We start from the raw sequence: 24,010 nt of genomic DNA, 5'->3' as shown, positions 1-24,010 counted from the left end.
AGACCAGGGTCATACCCAGCTCAAACCGTTCCCACAACAGACCAGAGTCATACCCAGCTCAAACCGTTCCCACAACAGACCAGAGTCATACCCAGCTCAAACCGTTCCCACAACAGACCAGGGTCATACCCAGCTCAAACCGTTCCCACAACAGACCAGAGTCATACCCAGCTCAAACCGTTCCCATAACAGACCAGAGTCATACCCAGCTCAAACTGTTCCCACAACAGACCAGAGTCATACCCAGCTCAAACCGTTCCCACAACAGACCAGAGTCATACCCAGCTCAAACCGTTCCCACAACAGACCAGAGGCATACCCAGCTCAAACCGTTCCCACAACAGACCAGGGTCATACCCAGCTCAAACCGTTCCCACAACAGACCAGAGTCATACCCAGCTCAAACCGTTCCCACAACAGACCAGGGTCATACCCAGCTCAAACCGTTCCCACAACAGACCAGGGTCATACCCAGCTCAAACCGTTCCCGCAACAGACCAGAGTCACACCCAGCTCAAACCGTTCCCACAACAGACCAGAGTCATACCCAGCTCAAACCGTTCCCACAACAGACCAGGGTCATACCCAGCTCAAACCGTTCCCACAACAGACCAGAATCATACCCAGCTCAAACCGTTCCCACAACAGACCAGGGTCATACCCAGCTCAAACCGTTCCCACAACAGACCAGAGTCATACCCAGCTCAAACCGTTCCCACAACAGACCAGGATCATACCCAGCTCAAACCTTTCCCACAACAGACCAGGGTCATACCCAGCTCAAACCGTTCCCACAACAGACCAGGGTCATACCCAGCTCAAACCGTTCCCACAACAGACCAGAGTCATACCCAGCTCAAACCGTTCCCACAACAGACCAGAGTCATACCCAGCTCAAACCGTTCCCACAACAGACCAGAGTCATACCCAGCTCAAACCGTTCCCACAACAGACCAGGGTCATACCCAGCTCAAACCGTTCCCACAACAGACCAGAGTCATATCCAGCTCAAACCGTTCCCACAACAGACCAGAGTCATATCCAGCTCAAACCGTTCCCACAACAGACCAGAGTCATACCCAGCTCAAACCGTTCCCACAACAAACCAGAATCATACCCAGCTCAAACCGTTCCCACAACAGACCAGGGTCATACCCAGCTCAAACCGTTCCCACAACAGACCAGAGTCATACCCAGCTCAAACCGTTCCCACAACAGACCAGGGTCATACCCAGCTCAAACCGTTCCCACAACAGACCAGAGTCATATCCAGCTCAAACCGTTCCCACAACAGACCAGAGTCACACCCAGCTCAAACCGTTCCCACAACAGACCAGGGTCATACCCAGCTCAAACCGTTCCCACAACAGACCAGAGTCATACCCAGCTCAAACCGTTCCCATAACAGACCAGAGTCATACCCAGCTCAAACTGTTCCCACAACAGACCAGAGTCATACCCAGCTCAAACCGTTCCCACAACAGACCAGGGTCATACCCAGCTCAAACCGTTCCCACAACAGACCAGAGTCATACCCAGCTCAGACCGTTCCCACAACAGACCAGGGTCATACCCAGCTCAAACCGTTCCCACAACAGACCAGGGTCATACCCAGCTCAAACCGTTCCCACAACAGACCAGAGTCATACCCAGCTCAAACCGTTCCCATAACAGACCAGAGTCATACCCAGCTCAAACCGTTCCCACAACAGACCAGAGTCATACCCAGCTCAAACCGTTCCCACAACAGACCAGGGTCATACCCAGCTCAAACCATTCCCACAACAGACCAGAGTCATACCCAGCTCAAACCGTTCCCACAACAGACCAGGGTCATACCCAGCTCAAACCGATCCCACAACAGACCAGAGTCATACCCAGCTCAAACCGTTCCCACAACAGACCAGAGTCATACCCAGCTCAAACCGATCCCACAACAGACCAGGGTCATACCCAGCTCAAACCGTTCCCACAACAGACCAGGGTCATACCCAGCTCAAACCGTTCCCACAACAGACCAGGATCATGCCCAGCTCAAACCGTTCCCGCAACAGACCAGAGTCATACCCAGCTCAAACCGTTCCCACAACAGACCAGAGTCATACCCAGCTCAAACCGTTCCCACAACAGACCAGGGTCATACCCAGCTCTAACCGTTCCCACAACAGACCAGAATCATAACCAGCTCAAACCGTTCCCACAACAGACCAGGGTCATACCCAGCTCAAACCGTTCCCACAACAGACCAGAGTCATACCCAGCTCAAACCGTTCCCACAACAGACCAGGATCATACCCAGCTCAAACCTTTCCCACAACAGACCAGGGTCATACCCAGCTCAAACCGTTCCCACAACAGACCAGAGTCATACCCAACTCAAACCGTTCCCACAACAGACCAGAGTCATACCCAGCTCAAACCGTTCCCACTACAGACCAGGGTCATACCCAGCTCAAACCGTTCCCACAACAGACCAGAGTCATACCCAGCTCAAACCGTTCCCACAACAGACCAGGGTCATACCCAGCTCAAACCGTTCCCACAACAGACCAGAGTCATACCCAGCTCAAACCGTTCCCACAACAGACCAGAGTCATACCCAGCTCAAACCGTTCCCACAACAGACCAGGGTCATACCCAGCTCAAACCGTTCCCACAACAGACCAGAGTCATACCCAGCTCAAACCGTTCCCATAACAGACCAGAGTCATACCCAGCTCAAACTGTTCCCACAACAGACCAGAGTCATACCCAGCTCAAACCGTTCCCACAACAGACCAGAGTCATACCCAGCTCAAACCGTTCCCACAACAGACCAGAGTCATACCCAGCTCAAACCGTTCCCACAACAGACCAGGGTCATACCCAGCTCAAACCGTTCCCACAACAGACCAGGGTCATACCCAGCTCAAACCGTTCCCACAACAGACCAGAGTCATACCCAGCTCAAACCGTTCCCACAACAGACCAGAGTCATACCCAGCTCAAACCGTTCCCACAACAGACCAGGGTCATACCCAGCTCAAACCGTTCCCACAACAGACCAGGATCATACCCAGCTCAAACCGTTCCCGCAACAGACCAGAGTCATACCCAGCTCAAACCGTTCCCACAACAGACCAGAGGCATACCCAGCTCAAACCGTTCCCACAACAGACCAGGGTCATACCCAGCTCAAACCGTTCCCACAACAGACCAGAGTCATACCCAGCTCAAACCGTTCCCACAACAGACCAGGGTCATACCCAGCTCAAACCGTTCCCACAACAGACCAGGGTCATACCCAGCTCAAACCGTTCCCGCAACAGACCAGAGTCATACCCAGCTCAAACCGTTCCCACAACAGACCAGAGTCATACCCAGCTCAAACCGTTCCCACAACAGACCAGGGTCATACCCAGCTCAAACCGTTCCCACAACAGACCAGAATCATACCCAGCTCAAACCGTTCCCACAACAGACCAGGGTCATACCCAGCTCAAACCGTTCCCACAACAGACCAGAGTCATACCCAGCTCAAACCGTTCCCACAACAGACCAGGATCATACCCAGCTCAAACCTTTCCCACAACAGACCAGGGTCATACCCAGCTCAAACCGTTCCCACAACAGACCAGGGTCATACCCAGCTCAAACCGTTCCCACAACAGACCAGAGTCATACCCAGCTCAAACCGTTCCCACAACAGACCAGAGTCATACCCAGCTCAAACCGTTCCCACAACAGACCAGAGTAATACCCAGCTCAAACCGTTCCCACAACAGACCAGGGTCATACCCAGCTCAAACCGTTCCCACAACAGACCAGAGTCATATCCAGCTCAAACCGTTCCCACAACAGACCAGAGTCATATCCAGCTCAAACCGTTCCCACAACAGACCAGAGTCATACCCAGCTCAAACCGTTCCCACAACAAACCAGAATCATACCCAGCTCAAACCGTTCCCACAACAGACCAGGGTCATACCCAGCTCAAACCGTTCCCACAACAGACCAGAGTCATACCCAGCTCAAACCGTTCCCACAACAGACCAGGGTCATACCCAGCTCAAACCGTTCCCACAACAGACCAGAGTCATACCCAGCTCAAACCGTTCCCACAACAGACCAGAGTCATACCCAGCTCAAACCGTTCCCACAACAGACCAGGGTCATACCCAGCTCAAACCGTTCCCACAACAGACCAGAGTCATACCCAGCTCAAACCGTTCCCATAACAGACCAGGGTCATACCCAGCTCAAACTGTTCCCACAACAGACCAGAGTCATACCCAGCTCAAACCGTTCCCACAACAGACCAGAGTCATACCCAGCTCAAACCGTTCCCACAACAGACCAGGGTCATACCCAGCTCAAACCGTTCCCACAACAGACCAGAGTCATACCCAGCTCAAACCGTTCCCACAACAGACCAGGGTCATACCTAGCTCAAACCGTTCCCACAACAGACCAGAGTCATACCCAGCTCAAACCGTTCCCACAACAGACCAGGGTCATACCCAGCTCAAACCGTTCCCACAACAAACCAGAATCATACCCAGCTCAAGCCGTTCCCACAACAGACCAGGGTCATACCCAGCTCAAACCGTTCCCACAACAGACCAGAGTCATACCCAGCTCAAACCGTTCCCACAACAGACCAGGGTCATACCCAGCTCAAACCGTTCCCACAACAGACCAGAGTCATACCCAGCTCAAACCGTTCCCACAACAGACCAGAGTCATACCCAGCTCAAACCGTTCCCACAACAGACCAGGGTCATACCCAGCTCAAACCGTTCCCAGAACAGACCAGAGTCATACCCAGCTCAAACCGTTCCCATAACAGACAAGGGTCATACCCAGCTCAAACTGTTCCCACAACAGACCAGAGTCATACCCAGCTCAAACCGTTCCCACAACAGACCAGAGTCATACCCAGCTCAAACCGTTCCCACAACAGACCAGAGTCATACCCAGCTCAAACCGTTCCCACAACAGACCAGGGTCATACCCAGCTCAAACCGTTCCCACAACAGACCAGGGTCATACCCAGCTCAAACCGTTCCCATAACAGACCAGAGTCATACCCAGCTCAAACCGTTCCCACAACAGACCAGGGTCATACCCAGCTCAAACCGTTCCCACAACAGACCAGAGTCATACCCTGCTCAAACCGTTCCCACAACAGACCAGGGTCATACCCAGCTCAAACCGTTCCCACAACAGACCAGAGTCATACCCAGCTCAAACCGTTCCCACAACAGACCAGAGTCATACCCAGCTCAAACCGTTCCCACAACAGACCAGAGTCATACCCAGCTCAAACCGTTTCCACAACAGACCAGAGTCATACCCAGCTCAAACCGTTCCCACAACAGACCAGAGGCATACCCAGCTCAAACCGTTCCCACAACAGACCAGGGTCATACCCAGCTCAAACCGTTCCCACAACAGACCAGAGTCATACCCAGCTCAAACCGTTCCCACAACAGACCAGGGTCATACCCAGCTCAAACCGTTCCCGCAACAGACCAGGGTCATACCCAGCTCAAACCGTTCCCGCAACAGACCAGAGTCATACCCAGCTCAAACCGTTCCCACAACAGACCAGAGTCATACCCAGCTCAAACCGTTCCCACAACAGACCAGGGTCATACCCAGCTCAAACCGTTCCCACAACAGACCAGAATCATACCCAGCTCAAACCGTTCCCACAACAGACCAGGGTCATACCCAGCTCAAACCGTTCCCACAACAGACCAGAGTCATACCCAGCTCAAACCGTTCCCACAACAGACCAGGATCATACCCAGCTCAAACCTTTCCCACAACAGACCAGGGTCATACCCAGCTCAAACCGTTCCCACAACAGACCAGGGTCATACCCAGCTCAAACCGTTCCCACAACAGACCAGAGTCATACCCAGCTCAAACCGTTCCCACAACAGACCAGAGTCATACCCAGCTCAAACCGTTCCCACAACAGACCAGAGTCATACCCAGCTCAAACCGTTCCCACAACAGACCAGGGTCATACCCAGCTCAAACCGTTCCCACAACAGACCAGAGTCATACCCAGCTCAAACCGTTCCCACAACAGACCAGGGTCATACCCAGCTCAAACCGTTCCCACAACAGACCAGGGTCATACCCAGCTCAAACCGTTCCCACAACAGACCAGAGTCATACCCAGCTCAAACCGTTCCCACAACAGACCAGGGTCATACCCAGCTCAAACCGTTCCCATAACAGACCAGGGTCATACCCAGCTCAAACCGTTCCCACAACAGACCAGGGTCATACCCAGCTCAAACCGTTCCCACAACAGACCAGAGTCATACCCAGCTCAAACCGTTCCCACAACAGACCAGGGTCATACCCAGCTCAAACCGTTCCCACAACAGACCAGAGTCATACCCAGCTCAAACCGTTCCCACAACAGACCAGAGTCATACCCAGCTCAAACCGTTCCCACAACAGACCAGAGTCATACCCAGCTCAAACCGTTCCCACAACAGACCAGGGTCATACCCAGCTCAAACCGTTCCCACAACAGACCAGAGTCATACCCAGCTCAAACCGTTCCCACAACAGACCAGGGTCATACCCAGCTCAAACCGATCCCACAACAGACCAGAGTCATACCCAGCTCAAACCGTTCCCACAACAGACCAGAGTCATACCCAGCTCAAACCGATCCCACAACAGACCAGAGGCATACCCAGCTCAAACCGTTCCCACAACAGACCAGGGTCATACCCAGCTCAAACCGTTCCCACAACAGACCAGGGTCATACCCAGCTCAAACCGTTCCCACAACAGACCAGGATCATACCCAGCTCAAACCGTTCCCACAACAGACCAGAGTCATACCCAGCTCAAACCGTTCCCACAACAGACCAGAGGCATACCCAGCTCAAACCGTTCCCACAACAGACCAGGGTCATACCCAGCTCAAACCGTTCCCACAACAGACCAGAGTCATACCCAGCTCAAACCGTTCCCACAACAGACCAGGGTCATACCCAGCTCAAACCGTTCCCGCAACAGACCAGGGTCATACCCAGCTCAAACCGTTCCCGCAACAGACCAGAGTCATACCCAGCTCAAACCGTTCCCACAACAGACCAGAGTCATACCCAGCTCAAACCGTTCCCACAACAGACCAGGGTCATACCCAGCTCAAACCGTTCCCACAACAGACCAGAATCATACCCAGCTCAAACCGTTCCCACAACAGACCAGGGTCATACCCAGCTCAAACCGTTCCCACAACAGACCAGAGTCATACCGAGCTCAAACCGTTCCCACAACAGACCAGGATCATACCCAGCTCAAACCTTTCCCACAACAGACCAGGGTCATACCCAGCTCAAACCGTTCCCACAACAGACCAGGGTCATACCCAGCTCAAACCGTTCCCACAACAGACAAGAGTCATACCCAGCTCAAACCGTTCCCACAACAGACCAGAGTAATACCCAGCTCAAACCGTTCCCACAACAGACCAGAGTCATACCCAGCTCAAACCGTTCCCACAACAGACCAGGGTCATACCCAGCTCAAACCGTTCCCACAACAGACCAGAGTCATATCCAGCTCAAACCGTTCCCACAACAGACCAGGGTCATACCCAGCTCAAACCGTTCCCACAACAGACCAGAGTCATACCCAGCTCAAACCGTTCCCATAACAGACCAGGGTCATACCCAGCTCAAACTGTTCCCACAACAGACCAGAGTCATACCCAGCTCAAACCGTTCCCACAACAGACCAGAGTCATACCCAGCTCAAACCGTTCCCACAACAGACCAGAGTCATACCCAGCTCAAACCGTTCCCACAACAGACCAGGGTCATACCCAGCTCAAACCGTTCCCACACAGACCAGAGTCATACCCAGCTCAAACCGTTCCCACAACAGACCAGGGTCATACCCAGCTCAAACCGTTCCCACAACAGACCAGGGTCATACCCAGCTCAAACCGTTCCCATAACAGACCAGAGTCATACCCAGCTCAAACCGTTCCCACAACAGACCAGGGTCATACCCAGCTCAAACCGTTCCCACAACAGACCAGAGTCATACCCAGCTCAAACCGTTCCCACAACAGACCAGGGTCATACCCAGCTCAAACCGTTCCCACAACAGACCAGAGTCATACCCAGCTCAAACCGTTCCCACAACAGACCAGAGTCATACCCAGCTCAAACCGTTCCCACAACAGACCAGAGTCATACCCAGCTCAAACCGTTCCCACAACAGACCAGGGTCATACCCAGCTCAAACCGTTCCCACAACAGACCAGAGTCATACCCAGCTCAAACCGTTCCCACAACAGACCAGGGTCATACCCAGCTCAAACCGATCCCACAACAGACCAGAGTCATACCCAGCTCAAACCGTTCCCACAACAGACCAGAGTCATACCCAGCTCAAACCGATCCCACAACAGACCAGAGTCATACCCAGCTCAAACCGTTCCCACAACAGACCAGGGTCATACCCAGCTCAAACCGTTCCCACAACAGACCAGGGTCATACCCAGCTCAAACCGTTCCCACAACAGACCAGGATCATACCCAGCTCAAACCGTTCCCACAACAGACCAGAGTCATACCCAGCTCAAACCGTTCCCACAACAGACCAGAGGCATACCCAGCTCAAACCGTTCCCACAACAGACCAGGGTCATACCCAGCTCAAACCGTTCCCACAACAGACCAGAGTCATACCCAGCTCAAACCGTTCCCACAACAGACCAGGGTCATACCCAGCTCAAACCGTTCCCACAACAGACCAGGGTCATACCCAGCTCAAACCGTTCCCACAACAGACCATGGTCATACCCAGCTCAAACCGTTCCCGCAACAGACCAGGGTCATACCCAGCTCAAACCGTTCCCGCAACAGACCAGAGTCATACCCAGCTCAAACCGTTCCCACAACAGACCAGAGTCATACCCAGCTCAAACCGTTCCCACAACAGACCAGGGTCATACCCAGCTCAAACCGTTCCCACAACAGACCAGAATCATACCCAGCTCAAACCGTTCCCACAACAGACCAGGGTCATACCCAGCTCAAACCGTTCCCACAACAGACCAGAATCATACCGAGCTCAAACCGTTCCCACAACAGACCAGGATCATACCCAGCTCAAACCTTTCCCACAACAGACCAGGGTCATACCCAGCTCAAACCGTTCCCACAACAGACCAGGGTCATACCCAGCTCAAACCGTTCCCACAACAGACCAGAGTCATACCCAGCTCAAACCGTTCCCACAACAGACCAGAGTCATACCCAGCTCAAACCGTTCCCACAACAGACCAGAGTCATACCCAGCTCAAACCGTTCCCACAACAGACCAGGGTCATACCCAGCTCAAACCGTTCCCACAACAGACCAGAGTCATATCCAGCTCAAACCGTTCCCACAACAGACCAGAGTCATATCCAGCTCAAACCGTTCCCACAACAGACCAGAGTCATACCCAGCTCAAACCGTTCCCACAACAAACCAGAATCATACCCAGCTCAAACCGTTCCCACAACAGACCAGGGTCATACCCAGCTCAAACCGTTCCCACAACAGACCAGAGTCATACCCAGCTCAAACCGTTCCCACAACAGACAAGGGTCATACCCAGCTCAAACCGTTCCCACAACAGACCAGAGTCATACCCAGCTCAAACCGTTCCCACAACAGACCAGAGTCATACCCAGCTCAAACCGTTCCCACAACAGACCAGGGTCATACCCAGCTCAAACCGTTCCCACAACAGACCAGAGTCATACCCAGCTCAAACCGTTCCCATAACAGACCAGGGTCATACCCAGCTCAAACTGTTCCCACAACAGACCAGAGTCATACCCAGCTCAAACCGTTCCCACAACAGACCAGAGTCATACCCAGCTCAAACCGTTCCCACAACAGACCAGAGTCATACCCAGCTCAAACCGTTCCCACAACAGACCAGGGTCATACCCAGCTCAAACCGTTCCCACAACAGACCAGGGTCATACCCAGCTCAAACCGTTCCCATAACAGACCAGAGTCATACCCAGCTCAAACCGTTCCCACAACAGACCAGGGTCATACCCAGCTCAAACCGTTCCCACAACAGACCAGAGTCATACCCAGCTCAAACCGTTCCCACAACAGACCAGGGTCATACCCAGCTCAAACCGTTCCCACAACAGACCAGAGTCATACCCAGCTCAAACCGTTCCCATAACAGACCAGAGTCATACCCAGCTCAAACCGTTCCCACAACAGACCAGAGTCATACCCAGCTCAAACCGTTCCCACAACAAACCAGAATCATACCCAGCTCAAACCGTTCCCACAACAGACCAGGGTCATACCCAGCTCAAACCGTTCCCACAACAGACCAGGATCATACCCAGCTCAAACCTTTCCCACAACAGACCAGGGTCATACCCAGCTCAAACCGTTCCCACAACAGACCAGGGTCATACCCAGCTCAAACCGTTCCCACAACAGACCAGAGTCATACCCAGCTCAAACCGTTCCCACAACAGACCAGAGTCATACCCAGCTCAAACCGTTCCCACAACAGACCAGAGTCATACCCAGCTCAAACCGTTCCCACAACAGACCAGGGTCATACCCAGCTCAAACCGTTCCCACAACAGACCAGAGTCATACCCAGCTCAAACCGTTCCCACAACAAACCAGAATCATACCCAGCTCAAACCGTTCCCACAACAGACCAGGGTCATACCCAGCTCAAACCGTTCCCACAACAGACCAGAGTCATACCCAGCTCAAACCGTTCCCACAACAGACCAGGGTCATACCCAGCTCAAACCGTTCCCACAACAGACCAGAGTCATACCCAGCTCAAACCGTTCCCACAACAGACCAGAGTCATACCCAGCTCAAACCGTTCCCACAACAGACCAGGTTCATACCCAGCTCAAACCGTTCCCACAACAGACCAGAGTCATACCCAGCTCAAACCGTTCCCATAACAGACCAGGGTCATACCCAGCTCAAACTGTTCCCACAACAGACCAGCGTCATACCCAGCTCAAACCGTTCCCACAACAGACCAGAGTCATACCCAGCTCAAACCGTTCCCACAACAGACCAGAGTCATACCCAGCTCAAACCGTTCCCACAACAGACCAGGGTCATACCCAGCTCAAACCGTTCCCACAACAGACCAGGGTCATACCCAGCTCAAACCGTTCCCATAACAGACCAGAGTCATACCCAGCTCAAACCGTTCCCACAACAGACCAGGGTCATACCCAGCTCAAACCGTTCCCACAACAGACCAGAGTCATACCCAGCTCAAACCGTTCCCACAACAGACCAGGGTCATACCCAGCTCAAACCGTTCCCACAACAGACCAGAGTCATACCCAGCTCAAACCGTTCCCATAACAGACCAGAGTCATACCCAGCTCAAACCGTTCCCACAACAGACCAGAGTCATACCCAGCTCAAACCGTTCCCACAACAGACCAGGGTCATACCCAGCTCAAACTGTTCCCACAACAGACCAGAGTCATACCCAGCTCAAACCGTTCCCACAACAGACCAGGGTCATACCCAGCTCAAACCGATCCCACAACAGACCAGAGTCATACCCAGCTCAAACCGTTCCCACAACAGACCAGAGTCATACCCAGCTCAAACCGATCCCACAACAGACCAGAGTCATACCCAGCTCAAACCGTTCCCACAACAGACCAGTGTCATACCCAGCTCAAACCGTTCCCACAACAGACCAGGGTCATACCCAGCTCAAACCGATCCCACAACAGACCAGAGTCATACCCAGCTCAAACCGTTCCCACAACAGACCAGGGTCATACCCAGCTCAAACCGATCCCACAACAGACCAGGGTCATACCCAGCTCAAACCGTTCCCACAACAGACCAGGGTCATACCCAGCTCAAACCGTTCCCACAACAGACCAGGGTCATACCCAGCTCAAACCGTTCCCACAACAGACCAGGGTCATACCCAGCTCAAACCGTTCCCACAACAGACCAGGGTCATCCCGCTGTAGCAAGCCCCTCCACCACTGCAACTTGACATTACTCTCCGTGTGCGGCTCCCTGAAGACATTCTCTGTCATGAGGGTGGGCCATGATCCCACAAGCAGACTGTACCTGCTCCACAGCTCAGGGAGTTCCTCACGAAGCTGAGCGTTCAGTTCTTCAAACTCATTCTGGGCATTAGTGAACTCCTCTTCAGCCTGAATCCCAAGAAGACAAGAATGGAACACTCATTCACTCAATGCACAATACACGACCTTCAAAACAGTGTCAGACTCCGAAACCATCCCCACCCAGTGCCCTGTGTTACTGACTGTATCTACTGATGTTAATCCAGCTCCCTCACACTGTCACTCAGTAACCCCTCTCCCCCCAGTGCCCTGTGTTACTGACTGTATCTACTGATGTTAATCCAGCTCCCTCACACTGTCACTCAGTAACCCCTCTCCCCCCAGTGCCCTGTGTTACTGACTGTATCTGTACTGATGTTAATCCAGCTCCCTCACACTGTCACTCAGTAACCCCTCTCCCCCCAGTGCCCTGTGTTACTGACTGTATCTGTACTGATGTTAATCCAGCTCCCTCACACTGTCACTCAGTAACCCCTCTCCCCCTCAGTAACCCCTCTCCCCCAGCACCCTGTGTCACTGACTGTATCTGCACTGATGTTAATCCAGCTCCCTCACACTGTCGCTCAGTAACCCCTCTCCCCCAGTGCACTGTTACTGACTGTATCTGTCCTGATGTTAATCCAGCTCCATCACACTGTCACTCAGGAACCCCTGTCCCCCAGTGCACTGTTACGGACTGTATCTGTACTGATGTTAATCCAGCTCCATCACACTGTCACTCAGTAACCCCACTCCCCCAGCACCCTGTGTTACTGACTGTATCTGCACTGATGTACATCCAGCTCCCTCACACTGTCACTCAGTAACCCCTCTCCCCCAGCACCCTGTGTTACTGACTGTATCTGTACTGATGTTAATCCAGCTCCCTCACACTGTCACTCAGTAACCCCTCTCCCCCAGCACCCTATGTTACTAACTGTATCTCGACTGATGTTAATCCAGCTCCCTCACACTGTCATTCAGTAACCCCTCTCCCCCCAGCGCCCTGTGTTACTGACTGTATCTGTACTGATGTTAATCCCGCTCCCTCACATGTCACTCAGTAACCCCTCTCCCCCAGCACCCTATGTTACTAACTGTATCTCGACTGATGTTAATCCAGCTCCCCCACACTGTCACTCAGTAACCCCTCTCCCCCCAGCACCCTATGTTACTGACTGTATCTGTACTGATGTTAATCCAGCTCCCTCACACTGTCACTCAGTAACCCCTCTCCCCCAGCACCCTATGTTACTGACTGTATCTCTACTGATGTTAATCCAGCTCCCTCACACTGTCACTCAGTAACCCCTCTCCCCCAGCACCTATGTTACTGACTGTATCTCTACTGATGTTAATCCAGCTCCCTCACACTGTCACTCAGTAACCCCTCTCCCCCAGCACCCTATGTTACTAACTGTATCTCTACTGATGTTAATCCAGCTCCCTCACACTGTCACTCAGTAACCCCTCTCCCCCAGCACCCTGTGTTACTAACTGTATCTCTACTGATGTTAATCCAGCTCCCTCACACTGTCATTCAGTAACCCCTCTCCCCCAGCACCCTATGTTACTAACTGTATCTGTACTGATGTTAATCCAGCTCCCTCACACTGTCACTCAGTAACCCCTCTCCCCCAGCGCCCTATGTTACTAACTGTATCTGTACTGATGTTAATCCAGCTCCCTCACACTGTCATTCAGTAACCCCTCTCCCCCAGCACACTGTTACGGACTGTATCTGTACTGGTGTTAATCCAGCCCCCTCACACTGTCACTCAGTAACCCCTCTCCCCCAGCGCCCTATGTTACTAACTGTATCTCGACTGATGTTAATCCAGCTCCCTCACACTGTCATTCAGTAACCCCTCTCCCCCAGCACACTGTTACGGACTGTATCTGTACTGATGTTAATCCAGCTCCCTCACACTGTCACTCAGTAACCCCTCTCCCCCAGCACACTGTTACGGACTGTATCTGTACTGATGTTAATCCAGCTCCCTCACACTGTCACTCAGTAACCCCTCTCCCCCAGTGCCCTGTGTTACTGACTGTATCTGTACTGATGTTAATCCAGCTCCCTCACACTGTCACTCAGTAACCCCTCTCCCCCAGCACCCTATGTTACTAACTGTATCTGTACTGATGTTAATCCAGCTCCCTCACACTGTCACTCAGTAACCCCTCTCCCCCAGTGCCCTGTGTTACTGACTGTATCTGTACTGATGTTAATCCAGCTCCCTCACACTGTCACTCAGTAACCCCTCTCCCCCAGCACCCTATGTTACTAACTGTATCTCTACTGATGTTAATCCAGCTCCCTCACACTGTCACTCAGTAACCCCTCTCCCCCAGCACACTGTTACGGACTGTATCTGTACTGATGTTAATCCAGCTCCCTGATTCCACATTATCCACACCCTGAGGTGTGCTGCCTCTGTTGGAATGGAACGGCTGATAAAAAGCTCTGTTGCTCTTGTGCTCCGGATTTGATCCAGTTTTCCAGTGCTACTGAGCTGGACGGTTGGGGAGAGTTCTCAGGGATCAATTCCACGTGATCCGTACCCAATTGTGCAACTGTCACATTTCCCGCTCTTATTTCCAGAAGATGAGGTCGTAACGGTCTCTAACGTTCAACTCTCTGCTGTTACCCAGTCACGTACAGTGAGCACTCGCTCCAGCAGAGGGTAATAGATGTCCCATGTTGCTGGGCGAGGTGCAGGATTGTCAATCGATTGAGAGAATGTGGATGGTCAATCCACATTGCTGGATTTTACCATTATATTGGAGCCACAACACGTTGGAATTCTCTGAGGTGGCATGTCCCTTTAAGCTGTGACAGGCCTCGAACAGTGGCCATTTCCTGCCCCTCCCTCCCATGTGGGACTTCCTAAGCATAGGTGGTAATAATACCAGATACACGCTGAAGTTATGCAAATGCCTCTGACCCCGGGGGATTCGCTGGGGTCACGCCCATTGGTTGGGGCCTGTATAAGGCACCACTCTGCCACACTTCCATCAGTGTTCAGGCCAGAGGGGAAAAGCCAGCTCCTCATTCTGTCTCCATGGTTTCCACGGAGACTCGAAATCTTGCAGCCCACCAGTTCTGGGAGTGGGGTAGCTGGGTCTGACTGCCCTCCAGGGACCCGGCCTAAGCCTGAGATTGCACGAGCAGCCAGTTACCTTGGTGATCTTTGCTTCATCTTTCTTCTTGGCATTTTGCAGAGATTCCAGGTGGTGTCGGCAGCTGTCGTAATCCACCAGTTTCCGTCCTCGTTTAGCAATGCGCTTCTGAGGGGCCAAAAGGGAATTAAGGTTAAATGTTCAGCAAGTCTAAATATTGAGCTCGCTGCGACCGACAGCAGTTGGTTATTTTGTGTTAACCCTTGCTGATGAGTTTGTTTCTCAGGGAACGATCTCATTACCACCAACAACTTGTATTTATATAGTGCCTTTTGCGTAGTGAAACATCCCAAGGTGCTTCACAGGAGTGAGTATCAATCAAAATTTGACTCCAAGCCACATAAGGACATCTTAACTGCACACCTGCCCCAGTTTCTGCCAGGTTGGCAGGGTTACTACCATCCCCTGGGAGCTCTGACGAAAGGTCCATCTCCAGACATTACATTCCCTTCTCTCTGTCAGAAGCTGACTGACCTGCTGTGATGTTGCAGCGTTTTCTTTTCCTATAACCCGACAACTTGCATTTATACAGATCCCTGAGCACAACGAGAGGCATCCCAAGGTGCTTCACAAATAAAACAAGATGGAGGAGATCAGGAGAGGTGAGAATATGCTTGATGGACAAGATGGTCTTTACAGGTGGAGAGGGGAGGGTTGAGGGACAGAAGGGAGGGAGGAATTGAAGGTGGAGGTGAATGGAAGGCTGGAATCAGAGGTCCAGAGTGTTTGTAAGAGGGGTAGAGACAAAGCTGGTGAAGTTTGCAAGAGTAGGACAGGACAAGGCCGTGTGGTCATTTGTCGATGTATATCAGAGTGTTTTCAGTGAGTTTAATCTGACGTAAAGTCTGATTGTGTTTTTTAACTGCCAACCATCTCTCCCTCATTCGTGAGATTGCAGCCTCCTGATCTGACAATGACCATTTTATACAGGAGTGCGCTGTTCCCACAGTGACCAATGCTTCAATCCGTACCATTGGCTGCTCTGCCCCATGGTGAGAACTGGCAGATTGAGTGTCTCCTCCTCACCCTGCGAGATCCCTCTCTGGCACCTCCTCACCTTTCCCCCTCACTATCCCGAGTCCCAATTCTCTGCATCTTTCTCTCACCCTGATTTATGATTCGCTGTTTCCTTTTCCCCTCCCCATTCCCAATTCTCTCCCTCCCTCCCTCCCCATTCCCAATTCTCTCTCTCCCTCCCTCCCTCCCAATTCCCAATTCTCTCTCTCCCTACCCATTCCCAATTCTCTCTCCCTCCCTCCCCATTCCCAATTCTCTCTCCTTCCCTCCCCATTCCCAATTCTCTCTTTCCCTCCCTCCCCATTCCCAATTCTCTCTCTCCCTTCCTCCCCATTCCCAATTCTCTCTCTCCCTTCCTCCCCATTCCCAATTCCCTGATGTTATGTATGTAACTGTGTAATACTTGCCACCAGAGGGCGCGACTGTTGGAGTCCTAATGGTCACCTGCACACATGTGCAGGGCCAGTATAAAAGGTTGGCTGCCATGTTGTAATAAAGAAGACTAAGGTCACACTAAGTTTAGCTCATGACCCAGATTGGCACATCTGCCTGGAGGCCTTTTTCAAAGGGTAAATGATGGGAAAGTGCACAAGCTGTTGTTCCAAGTCGCGACCCACCTTAAATGCCGGAAACTGGTTCAGGTATGTCTCCAGCGTCCGCATGGCCTGGTCGGACAACTTCTCCTCATAGTCTGCCCACAGCAGGTCATTATTCTGAAATAAAAAACAATCTTAAATGCTTCGGTTACCACGACAACCTTCGCCTGATTGCCCCTTACTTTGTTGCTCTCAGGTATGTTTGTGGTTCGAGTGCTATCCTTGCTCGAAGGTCGAAGACATTGTGTTTCTCCTGCTCTGTGCACACACTCACCGTTGCTCGCATTTTCCGATCGGGCATCAGATTGCACCCCTGAGCACACTGACACCACCGCAAGTGTCAGGGTCAGCCTCTTAGTAACTCTCCCGGGCCGAGTTCCAGCCCTCTCATTGGGAACTTCCCACTTTCAGGAAGGGTCAGGGAATTGCATGCTGCTGCAGGATTTAAAGGACTGCAGCAGCTCAAAGAGGCAGGCCTCATTCTTACTGTTACTGTTCAGGGAAAGTCTGAGATTGCAAAATGGCTGCTCGGTTAGCAGTGAGCTCCCAAGTTCTTCAATGGGGCAATGGGAATCCTGCTCGGGAGTAAGACAAAGGAGGGTAATATTCATTGGCAGTCGATCCCGTAAGACAGTGGCCCAAAGGGCAGTCTGCACTTCTTCCGTGGAAGCCCAGACTGCTGCTATAGAGACCTGGGTTGTCATGTTGGACAGGGCTGTGTTTATTTATTAATTATTGGGATGTGAACGTCACTGGCAAGGCCAGTATCCCTAATTGCCCTGAAAAGGTGGTGTTCGACCTTCTTAAACTGCTATTAGCGGTTTGATACAACTGAGCGGCTCGCTAGGCCATTTCAGAGGGCAGTTACGAGTCAACCACATTGGTGTGGGTCTGGAGTCACATATAGGCCCCAGACCGGGTAAGGGCGGCAGGATTCCTTCCCTAAAGGGCATTAGTGAACCAGTTAGGTTTTTTATGACAATCTAACAGCTTCATGGTCACATCTACTGGTAGTAGCGTTTGAAACTCAATTCACATTCTTGCATGTTGGGATTAGAACTCCTGTCCTCTGGATATTCGTCTAGTCCCAGAACCACTGCTCTGCCGTCCAGTGCCCCCTACCCAGTGCCTCCATTGGGACTGTGCTGGAGAAAAACATCATCATCAACTTGCTGGGGGTCGCCATTGACCAGAAATTTAACTGGACCAGCCACATAAATACTGTGGCAACAAGAGCAGGTCAGAGGCTGGGTATTCTGTGGCAAGTGTCTCACCTCCTGACTCCCCAAAGCCTTTCCACCATCTACAAGACACAAGTCAGGAGTGTGATGGAATACTCTCCACTTGCCTGGATGAGTTGCAGCTCCAACAACACTCAAGAAGCTCGACACCATCCAGGACTAAGCAGCCCGCTTGATCGACACGTTACCCACCACCTTCAACATTCACTCCCTCCACCACCGGCGCCCCCTGGCTGCAGTGTGTACCATCGACAAGATGCACTGCAGCAACTCGCCAAGGCTTCTTCGGCAGCACCTCCCAAACCCGTGACCTTGACCGCCCAGAAGGACAAGGGCAGCAGGCGCATGGGAACACCACCTCCTCCACGTTCCCCTCCCAGTCACACACCATCCTGACTTGGAAATATATCGCCGTTCCTTCATCGTCGCTGGGTCACAATCCTGGAACTCCCTCCCTAACAGCACTGTGGGAGCACCTTCACCACACGGACTGCAGCGGTTCAAGAAGGCGGCTCACCACCACCTTCTCAAGGGGCAATTAGGGATGGGCAATAAATGCCGGCCTTGGCAGCGATGCCCACATCCCAGGAACGAATAAACAAAAAGAGCTTCATTGCTCTCACTGGGACCATTATTAGGTATCCCACATGCCTAATACCATTGGTCTGGCAGGAATGGGCGTGGATGGTGCTGTATCTCAGGATGGCAGCACCAGAGTCGTCCATCTCCGGGTGAGCTGCCTTGAGACGAGCGCCACCTCAGTACAGGAGGCTCCTCCTGAGACCCAGCATCCAGCCCCCTCACGCACTCAGCTAACGTCGAGAAGAAGCAGTGGATTAGGGTTTGGAGTTCAAACACCATACATTGGCACCAAGAGGCAGCACGGTGGTGGGATGCAGGTACACGTGACACAGGTTGTAAATACAACAATGGCTGCCCAGAAGTTCTCGTGTGGGCAGATGTTGGGGCAGATTTGACTGAAAAGTGAGATGGGACAGTAAGTGGTCCTGGCTCGGCAGACGGACACCTGTCCAGGCCTCCACACTGTGAGGCCCAGAAGATTTTAACTGGCAGCCCTTGCCTGTATGCTGCCGTCCGTCTCCTGCCCCCTGAACCCAGAGGGAAGCGCTGGCTGGCCAGCGGGCGGGAGTGGGATTGGGGGCGGCAGGAGGCCACTGCTGGGAATTCAATCGAGCGGTCCCGGGCTCTAAGGTAAGTATTTGGGAGGGGGATCGGACGCCCGGAGGGGGAAAGAATCCAGGAGCAGGGTAGGCCCAAGGTATCCATGTGGGGCTTGGAGATTCACTCCTCCTCCTGGACCACAAGGAAACTACAAGGGACCTATGGTTCCAGTCTAGTCCGTCCTCGCCTCCACGTCCTGACAGGTTTGGCCTGGTGCGGTAACCATGACACCTTCCCAGTCGCTAACCCTCCTGGATCGCCCCGAGTCCCCAGGAATTGAAGCTTAATCTCCAGGACATGGCCGCGAGCAACACCAGGGAGAAAGTTATAAATTACTTCTAAAAATATTGTGATGGAACTCTCCAGGAATATGGCGAATCAGTGTTGGCGACCCTGCACGCAGGCCTCACGTGATATCATTGGGCTATGTTGATGTCACTGAAGCCTGATCTGCATATTTAAATTTGCCTTTTGGTGACTGCCCCACCTGCCTGCAAACAAGGCAGGTTAATAGCAGGACCTGTGGCAAGGCAGTGGGATCGGAGGGGGTCAGTAGCTCCAGCAATTTTAACTCCCCTCTCCAGGCCCGATTTCCGCCTTGTTCCGGGCAAGGTTTGAACGTGACCTTGATGAGGTGGTGTGAGAGGGATGCGTGTGAGGTTACGAGCATAGAGACGGGACTGTGGATGAGCGAGGGGAAGGGGTGAAGCCAGCACTGTGAAGGCACTGGGCCGAGGCGGTGATCAGGGTAAGGGCTCCTGTCTCAGACTGACACCACTGTGGGCTGCTGCTGCTGCTCCTCGGGCCATTCCACTGGTCGCCCCGGGGGGGGGCGTCAAAATAGGTCCACCCGGAGGTCACAGAGCCGACTGCCCCGCGAGGTCTCTGTACGTTGGCGGCTGCCGGGTAATACGAGGTCAGGAAAAAACAGCGGCCAATGACTGACTTTATATCTCCTTTTTACAAAATATACTTTTGGCACATTTCGGCAAAGCCTGAGGCCTAGTGATCGCTGAGCATGTCAGGGTGGCCACCTCAACCTGGCCACCTGGTTAGATTTTTAAGCAATAAGGGAATTCAGGGTTACGAGGAGCGGGCGGGTAAGTGGAGCTGAGTCCACGGCCAGATCAGCCATGATCTTGTTGAATGGCGGAGCAGGCTCGAGGGGCTAGATGGCCTACTCCTGTTCCTAATTCTTATTATGTTCTTATAACTCTAGAACTAACCGTCCCTTTGCAGTCAACGAAACTGAATATCAGGCCTGTGATGCACTTCTCGGCCTATATTTATATATTTTTTTTAAATCACCGGGGCAGCATTCTTCCAAAGCAGGGCTAAAAACTTGCTGCGTGTGAGCTGAAGCAGCTCAAGTCCTATCCAAACGAGCCCGGCCCTGCTGCAGGGTCCCTTCGGCGACAGACAGAAAGTGGCGCAGGGACCGCTCGAACACACGTCACTCACCTCGACAAGAGGGTGCAGCTCATCCTTGCCCTCCCAATCAGCCTCGTAAATCTCCTGCAGAGTGAGGGAGAGTCTCTTCGATGTCTCGTGCATCACTGGGGAAAAGCGGAGAAACAAAAAAGGCTGTTCAGTTCCATCCAGACCAGGAAATACGATTGCGGGGCGGGGAAGAGGGTGCGGGAGGGGGACGTTTCAACCCAGCCCAGGAGACTGACGGGACCTAACCGAATGCCCGCTTCGATTTCAGTGGCGAGTGAAGTTGAACAGCCAACCCACCCGATCCCATTAGTCTCCCACTGGACGGCTTCGGTTCAGCCCCTCCAAACACTCCCGAGGGCCCAGGGGAGCCGCAAGCAGCTGCGAGAGCCCAGGCCCGATCCTGAATGAGCAGGCTGGGCAGTGTGAGGCGACCAATCTACTCAGCAGCGGGAAAGAGCAGCCCAGGGTCCCTGCTCCCGACAGTTGCTCGGCTGACTCCTGCTGGGAGTGTGGGCTCGGAGGGAAGAGAGGATAGGACTTGGCTGTAAGGCCCCCCAGAGTCCAATAGCCCGACTCACATGTGGAGGTTGACCATTTGGCTCAGGCACCAGATCCCGGCTCGTAAACATCTGAAACCCAAGTCTTCAAATCCCCGCTGTCTGCATCTGTTTTTTCTCTGTGGAGATTTTAATTTTTGGGGGGACCTGTTTTCCCTCAATGCCCCAGAAAAGGGCATTTCCAATGATGCCCGGCGCCCTCTGGTACCCAAGGAGCCAGTCTTAATGTATAAGCCGAGACAGAGACCGTGGAGGCGATCCAACAAGATATCTGACCATGGAGAGCAGCAAAGCAGAGCCCAATACTGGCCAATCACACATAGACAGACTCACAGATCTGCACAGCTCCAGACAATGATGTCCATTGGTTACCTGGCATCGCCAGTGAGCAGGTGGCAGTGCATGCTGCCAGAAGAGAATGGGGCAGAAACCAACTTGAAAGAAAGCGAGGAAGTATCACTCTCTGGGAACAAGGAAATTTAACCAGCGCACAGAAATAGACTGAGTCGTCACAGAGACTGCGGCTCCATACCTCGCACAGCGTGCAGATACGCTTTCAGGTCCTTATGGAGCTTGTTCCCATCAGCCTGCAGCAAGAAAGGAAAAATTCAGCTCGACATAATGCTGGCGCCCCCTCCCCAGGCACAGCGACCCCCTCCCCAGGCACAGCGACCCCCTCCCCAGGCACAGCGACCCCCTCCCCAGGCACAGCGACCCCCTCCCCAGGCACAGCGACCTCTCATTACTACTGACTGCATCACTGAGAGAATCCCTGTCGATGAAATATTCATTTGCAAAATGTATTTAATTTTCCCCTCCGCCCAGACTGATGGGCTGAGTCTCCTCTCTCTGCCATCTCGAAGGATTCTATGTGAAATGAGATTGGCCAGCCTGAACTGAACTCTCTGCTGCAGGAGTGTCGAGACTAACTTACACTAACCCCGATAGGCCACAGGATGGTGCTGTAAGTACAGTAAAACGTCCCACTGGTGCATTTCGTGATGCTTTCCTCAAGTTCGAGCACAGCCACTTTAACCTCTGAATCTAACCTGGGAGTGTTTGATGGGACAGTGTAGAGGGAGCTTTACTCTGTATCTAACCCCGTGCTGTAACTGCCCTGGGAATGTTTGATGGGACAGTGTAGAGAGAGCTTTACTCTGTATCTAACCCCGTGTTGTACCTGACCTGGGAATGTTTGATGGGACAATGTAGAGAGAGCTTTACTCTGTATCTAACCCCGTGCTGCACCTGCCCTGGGAATGTTTGATGGGACAATGTAGAGGGAGCTTTACTCTGTATCTAACCCCGTGTTGTACTTGCCCTGGGAGTGTTTGATGGGACAGTGTAGAGGGAGCTTTTCTCTGTATCTAACCTGTGCTGTACCTGCCCTGGGAATGTTTGATGGGACAGTGTAGAGGGAGCTTTACTCTGTATCTAACCCGTGCTGTACCTGCCCTGAGAGTGTTTGATGGGTCAGTGTGGAGGGAGCTTTACTCTGTATCTAACCCCCTGTACCTGCCCTGGGAGTGTTTGATGGGTCAGTGTGGAGGGAGCTTTACTCTGTATCTAACCCCCTGTACCTGCCCTGGGAGTGTTTGATGGGACAGTGTAGAGGGAGCTTTACTCTGTATCTCACCCCGTGTTGTACCTGCCCTGGGAGTGTTTGATGGGACAGTGTAGAGGGAGCTTTACTCTGTATCTCACCCCCTGTACCTGCCCTGAGAGTGTTTGATGGGACAGTGTAGAGGGAGCTTTACTCTGTATCTAACCCGTGCTGTACCTGCCCTGGGAGTGTTTGATGGGTCAGTGTGGAGGGAGCTTTACTCTGTATCTAACCCCCTGTACCTGCCCTGAGAGTGTTTGATGGGTCAGTGTGGAGGGAGCTTTACTCTGTATCTAACCCCGTGCTGTACCTGCCCTGGGAGTGTTTGATGGGTCAGTGTGGAGGGAGCTTTACTCTGTATCTAACCCCGTGCTGTACCTGCCCTGGGAGTGTTTGATGGGTCAGTGTGGAGGGAGCTTTACTCTGTATCTAACCCCCTGTACCTGCCGTAATGCCGACCCTAATGATGATACTTGTGTTTTCAGTGATCGCACCGATGAGCACAGAATTCTGATGTGCATGAACTGCCTGCTGTCACTGGGACAGTCGCACTGTAGCAGTGTGGACTGGACGGTTTGAGACACTGTGGTTGATCAGATTGAAAGAGGAAGGGGTGCGGTTTGAAGCATGCAGCACTTACTGTGCCTGCAACATGCTTATCTCCACTGATCTGACAGCGAGTTACGATTTTCACATTTGCTCGATGTTAATTTAGGCACAGGAAGGAAATCCTATGCTTTTGAATCATTTTTGCGAATTGACTCGGTAAAGTCATCTTTCAGCAGATATTGCATTATTCAAGCTCGGTCAGAAGCCAGGCCTCCACCCTTGGGAGAGCTGTGTTGCCGAGGGACAGGTTCAACATCCCCACGTTTTGGCCCCTTGACTCAAACCTTCAGCCCGAGCCTCGGATTGAGAAACCAGCTTGTTACCCCTCACTCTCAGTTTGGTAGGGAGAAGGGGCAGGTGATTCGGTTGCCAGTTTCATGCCCACATGGTGTGTCAGTTATGTCATCGCATTGCACATTTGCAAACAAATGGAAAAGGGTTTCATAGAACGTT

At 52.6% G+C, this 24,010-nt stretch overlaps 1 protein-coding gene across 1 annotated transcript in view; it reads right to left on the bottom strand.

Moving 5' to 3' along the window:
- Window positions 1-12,133: 12,133 nt before the first annotated feature.
- The window catches only part of LOC139258424 (bridging integrator 2-like), a gene marked incomplete at both ends in the record, with an annotated part of 50,364 nt that continues 38,487 nt past the window's right edge, over window positions 12,134-24,010 (bottom strand). Inside the window, 5 exons of the mRNA XM_070874777.1 lie at window positions 12,134-12,219; window positions 15,313-15,420; window positions 16,947-17,042; window positions 20,810-20,904; window positions 21,878-21,932. Coding sequence (XP_070730878.1) covers window positions 12,134-12,219; window positions 15,313-15,420; window positions 16,947-17,042; window positions 20,810-20,904; window positions 21,878-21,932 — 440 coding nt within the window. The remainder of the gene's footprint in view (window positions 12,220-15,312; window positions 15,421-16,946; window positions 17,043-20,809; window positions 20,905-21,877; window positions 21,933-24,010) is intronic.

The sequence above is a fragment of the Pristiophorus japonicus genome, unplaced genomic scaffold, assembly GCF_044704955.1.
Source record: "Pristiophorus japonicus isolate sPriJap1 unplaced genomic scaffold, sPriJap1.hap1 HAP1_SCAFFOLD_973, whole genome shotgun sequence".
Lineage (NCBI taxonomy): Eukaryota > Metazoa > Chordata > Chondrichthyes > Pristiophoridae > Pristiophorus > Pristiophorus japonicus.
The sequence above is the reverse complement of the archived record's forward strand: the minus strand, read 5'-3'. Positions and strand labels throughout refer to the sequence as shown.